Source organism: Mixophyes fleayi, chromosome 11 (assembly GCF_038048845.1).
Source record: "Mixophyes fleayi isolate aMixFle1 chromosome 11, aMixFle1.hap1, whole genome shotgun sequence".
Taxonomy (NCBI): Eukaryota; Metazoa; Chordata; class Amphibia; order Anura; family Limnodynastidae; genus Mixophyes; species Mixophyes fleayi.
The window spans coordinates 93,811,620-93,816,619 of record NC_134412.1 but is presented as its reverse complement, the minus strand read 5'-3'; the positions used below and the strand labels follow the sequence as shown (position 1 = coordinate 93,816,619).

General features: G+C 41.5%; 1 protein-coding gene across 1 annotated transcript in view; it reads left to right on the top strand.

Annotated features, from left to right (window-relative positions):
- PKNOX2 (PBX/knotted 1 homeobox 2) overlaps positions 1 to 5,000 on the top strand; it is a 202,754-nt gene that overhangs the window by 174,652 nt on the left and 23,102 nt on the right. The window contains 1 exon segment of the mRNA XM_075190372.1: positions 1,178 to 1,275. Coding sequence (XP_075046473.1) covers positions 1,178 to 1,275 — 98 coding nt within the window.

The following is a 5,000-nucleotide window of genomic DNA, read 5'->3' as shown; positions in this document are numbered from 1 at the left end:
GGTGGCATTGTCTGTTGGGCTCTGCCGGTGGCATTGTCTGTTGGGCTCTGCCCGGTGGCATTGTCTGTTGGGCTCTGCCCGGTGGCATTGTCTGTTGGGCTCTGCCCGTTGGCATTGTCTGTTGGGCTCTGCCGGTGGCAGTGTCTGTGGGTTCAGTCGGCTATGGTTGGCTGTCGGTGACAGTGTCCACTCCCCATAATGTTTTCTCTTATTGCTGTGCTGTCCTGCAGAAAAGGAGGCCGCATGTGAAAAATGATACAAACCTCTCATGATGGATGTATTATTCATGAAAGCCAGATCTGGATCCCTCGGGGAACATTTTAACCCCTCCAAGACCGCTCTCTCTGTACATCATGGCTGTGATAACATCCTCTGTGTGAAGCAGCTGTGGTCTCAGGGATATTCTGTTTACTAATATTACTTTCTGCAGAGGGAAATTACTACTTGATTACGAGTCATGTTTAGTAAATGCAGCATAGTAAACGCGATAACATGACAGATCCCAGGAGTGCAGTGATACTGTGTACTCATCATGTCCTGTATAATCCACCTGTCTAACGTGCTAATATCTCTCTTGGCGCTATCAGTGTGGATTGCTGAGCATCTCTCCACCTTTACACATCGAGCAGCAAACTGCAGATGAATAAAACTTCACTGCACATTATTTTTTCTTTGGAGGGATGAGTTGTATGCCAAATATTAGTCCTTTAGTCGGCTGCTCATATGTCCAGAAGATTTAGCACGTTTCTCCTGCTGCTGGCCTGTTACACTGTATAACACACTGAATGTTGTTCTCTACGGCTTAAATGGGATTGCTTGTGTTGAACTGTGTGTAACCTCTTTTCTTGAACTTGATGCAAAATGTGATTTATATAAGAAATATCTGTGTTATATTCCCTAGTTTACATTATAAGGATATCGGTCACCTTATAAAGTACAAGGCTCCAGGCCAAATAATATTTTCAGCTCATTGGACTCCCAATAGGATGTCTAATATCCTTATCCTATATAGTAGGAGTTATTATGGTATTGCCGATGATAGTAATGGAAACTGGTAATAACATTGCTGCATTGATGTCAGTGGTGTGTACAGTGATAGCACTTTTTGTCTGTTTCTTGTGGTTTAATGGCTGCTTTCGTGCACCTCAAGTGATATCTCCTCTTATGTGTTTTGTAGGTGGTGCACTTTACCAACCTGTTACCATGGTAACATCCCAAGGACAAGTAGTAACCCAAGCTATGTCACAGGGAGCAATCCAGATCCAGAATGCACAGGTAAGTTTGTATTAAGTATTCTGTGTCCTGGTGGGTAGAGAGAATGGTTTTTACCATTGCCAAATATTGCTATGTTCTTAGTCATGCCTATTTTTTAGGTGTACTTATCATGAGATCACAAATATAGTTTTCTCACCCTCATCATCTACGAGTGTGTTTTATTTGTTACAGTCTATAAAAAGTGTTTAACTTGGCTCAAGATGACCCCACCCTCAGACCTCCCAGTAACAGCAGCCATTTCCCTTTTTGGATTGCTGGGTAGGAACTAAATATTCATCAAGGGGTTATTTTTGTTACCCAGATTGTAAGGATTCCCCTTTGCCTGTTCATTCCTTCCTCTAACACACTGAACACATGTAAATGTCAACACATCGGAGGTTCCTTGTCCCACAGGACAGCCCCCTCCACCCCTCCTAATTTGTATTCTGCATTACACAAGTTTCTGGAGGCACCAGAGAGAAAGGGGGGGATGAAGTTTTACTTGATGCCGATTTTCTGAAGAATGGTGGGTTTATAACGGTGCTTTGCAGTGGCTCCATGTCTCTTCTACACAACTCATCTGTTGGTGAGTGTGGTACCATTGTATGCAGGACTTAATGACTAAAGAGTTTACCAAAAAGCAAAATTTCTATCTGTGCTCCCCATTATCTGTGCTCCCCATTATCTGTGCTCCCCATTATCTGTGCTCCCCATTAATGATCATACTAGAAATCATGATGATAACTGCTGGGAATATTCTCACTTTAATCAGCTAAAAGATTATTAGTGATGTTTTATTCTGTTATTATTATTCTTCGGACTTCCCTCTCGCCCACTTGGCGCAGTAGACATACCATCATACCATTGTTTGTCAGTGCCACAAGGTGTAGGTCACTTGTCTGCAGGAGCTTCTACAAACATTCATTAATAGATATGTATAATGTACAGGAGACTGTCTGATGGTAGTTAGCTTGTGATCTTGTGTAATAGGGATAACGGACGATAATGGCGAGGTCTGGACTGCATGGGTGAGATCATTATCGGACATGATAGTAAATGTGGTCTGCAGACGACCACGACTGGCCAGAGGGTCTGATCTTGTATCGAGCACAAAATAGACCCAGACATGTTCTGGGAGATAATATGAGCTACAGAGAAATATAATATAATGTAGATGTAATGACAAATGTCTTATGTTCTGTTAAGATATTTTACTTAGATGTTTGTGAAGTTTATTAAGATCTCTTGTGTAAGGCAGCGTGTATTCTGGGTGTCATGTTATTTCCTTGTGAGTGGTGGCTTTGTCATTGGCTGATACAGATTGTATTACATGATTTATTATAGATTACGTTTTATAAACGCAAACTAAAGGTTTCGTTAATTTAATAACAGTGAAGGACGTGGTCTTTCATCCGACATTTTGATTTCTCCTGGGGTCATTATCAAGGACAAACATGGCATAAATACATACAAGTTGGCCAACTGGATATAGTAATCAAAAGTCAACCTGTATTCATAATGCCGGGCGCTCTTAGACCGACCTTGCTGGAATTCACAAGGTTTTCTATTTATTTTTTGGAAACTTTCTGCTATAACATGGTACAAATACTATAATGGGTTTATGTTCTCATATATGATCAGCATAAGGAAAAGAAATGTCTGTTTGGCTTGTTCTAGGTATTCCCCACCTTTACGCGCGCACACAGTTTCGGACATAACTGGTACATGTGAAACAAAAGTATACCTGACGAAATTCTAAGCCACACCTCCTAGATCTGCTCTAACCACACCCATATTGGACTGTACCATGCCCCTACAGCTACTGATAATGGACACTGGTTGTGTAATAGGCTGCTGTTAGCGTGTTGTTAGATGTTCCAGGGCCAGTAATGTAATGTATATGGATGGCAGCATACGGGACAGGTGCTGGTTTTGCTTGTTGTACAGTAACACCTGACACAATGATTGTCAGACAATACACGATGATGATACAAGTATCTGGGCTCCACAGAGACCATCGGGTAATAAGCCGGCTGCTTTCTGTGTCTCAGGGGCTGTCCCCAGGCGCCCTGGTAAGGCTGGCAGCTTATTTGCAGCTGAATCGTGCACATTTGGAGCCGCTCTTTTGAGGAGGAACATACTTTCGGAAATTGGCGGCCTGTGTTTCACCTCTGCAAGAAATTGAATGATGGATGAAGAGACATAAAAATGTCTGGGATGCCTGTCTTGTTTCTGTCCATAACTGTGCCTGATGGGCTGGGGAAATCCATTCATAAATGAAACTGCTGGACTACAAAGTGGGACCCGGGAGAGCAAACTTTTCATACAAATAAATCACGTTTTCATCAAAAAGTTTCCATGGTTCTCCTGGGACAGCTTGAGATGAGGTGATCTGGTGGAATGTGAGACAACAGACACAGCACGTACTGAGCATGTTTATAGATGGATCTCCGACTAAACAAGACAAGGATTTCTCAGCTTGCTAATTTACTGAATATGGGTATTTTCTGGTCGTAGTGAAAATAATCTGTTTTATAAACTGTGCTTTAGTCAGAGCTACATAGTGAAAAGAAGACACAGGTCCATCATCTTCAGTACTTTCTAATGTGTTGATGGAGAAGACAAAACTAAACTCCAAATGTGGCAGATGCCAATTTTATTTCCCAAAATCAGATGAAAATACGAGAACCCGTCACCATTTTCTAACCTTTTTATCTGTATATTACATAGTGATTTGCGTTACGTAATACAAAAACGGGATTCCTCGGTGCCCCCATTCACCGCGGAGAGAGCATGTAATATAACATGCTCTCGGTACATACTATAGACTCTCTCCTGGGCTGCCAGATGTCTGCAGGAAGACAGTCCAGGTGATTCCAGCTCACATAGAGAATGTGCTTTATTAGATGCTATCTGACGAGCAAATATGGTCATTCTTTTTTTTTTACTATAGTGTATGGATGTATGTGTGGAAATATGGCGCGATTTGAGGAAGGAGGGTTGCTGGCTTTATAAACAGGACTGTCTGTCGCCTCAGTGCTACACCTTTATTATTGTATATTTATGTGGTATCATTATGTACATAGTTATACAATGTGTGGCGGTATGTTGTAATCTTGTAACAGGAGAGAAGCCCTGGACACACCACGGACAGTGATATAATTTTGTTATGTGAAGTTGTTGAATTATTTTCCAAAGTGGAGGAATGACCATCGTTCCAGTCATGCTTGTATGTAAAACATCTGCATGAACCTGTGTGTATTAAATCATGATCACCATGTTATGTTTTGTTTTTTCTTGTTAATCGATGGAAAAGCGTTAATTTTCAAAATTCAGTTTTATGTTTAATGGTTTTCATTTTAGCTCCATCCTCTCATACGTATTAGAGGTTTTTAGCAGCTATTCAAATATAACCGTGATTGAAGTTGTCACTTGGTTTAGGAAAATCATATTGTTTCACGTTTTGTTTTCTCCCCTTCTGTGTTTTTGACTTGTTGCATACTTGACCCCTCTGCCCCATCAGCACTGTCACCCCGGGAGTCTCACCCCTAATGTCACCTATGGCCCCGGAAATGTTACACTCTTCTCGGATTTATCCTGTCCAACATATAGAATGATTCTTCTGTATTGTCACACCAATTAGTCAACACTGTGCGAAGTGGTCGCATGAATCCTTATCCTAGTCTTACTACCGATCTGAGTGACAGTGAGGAGATCCTCAATCACAGCGTGTGCTCTCGCTCTCA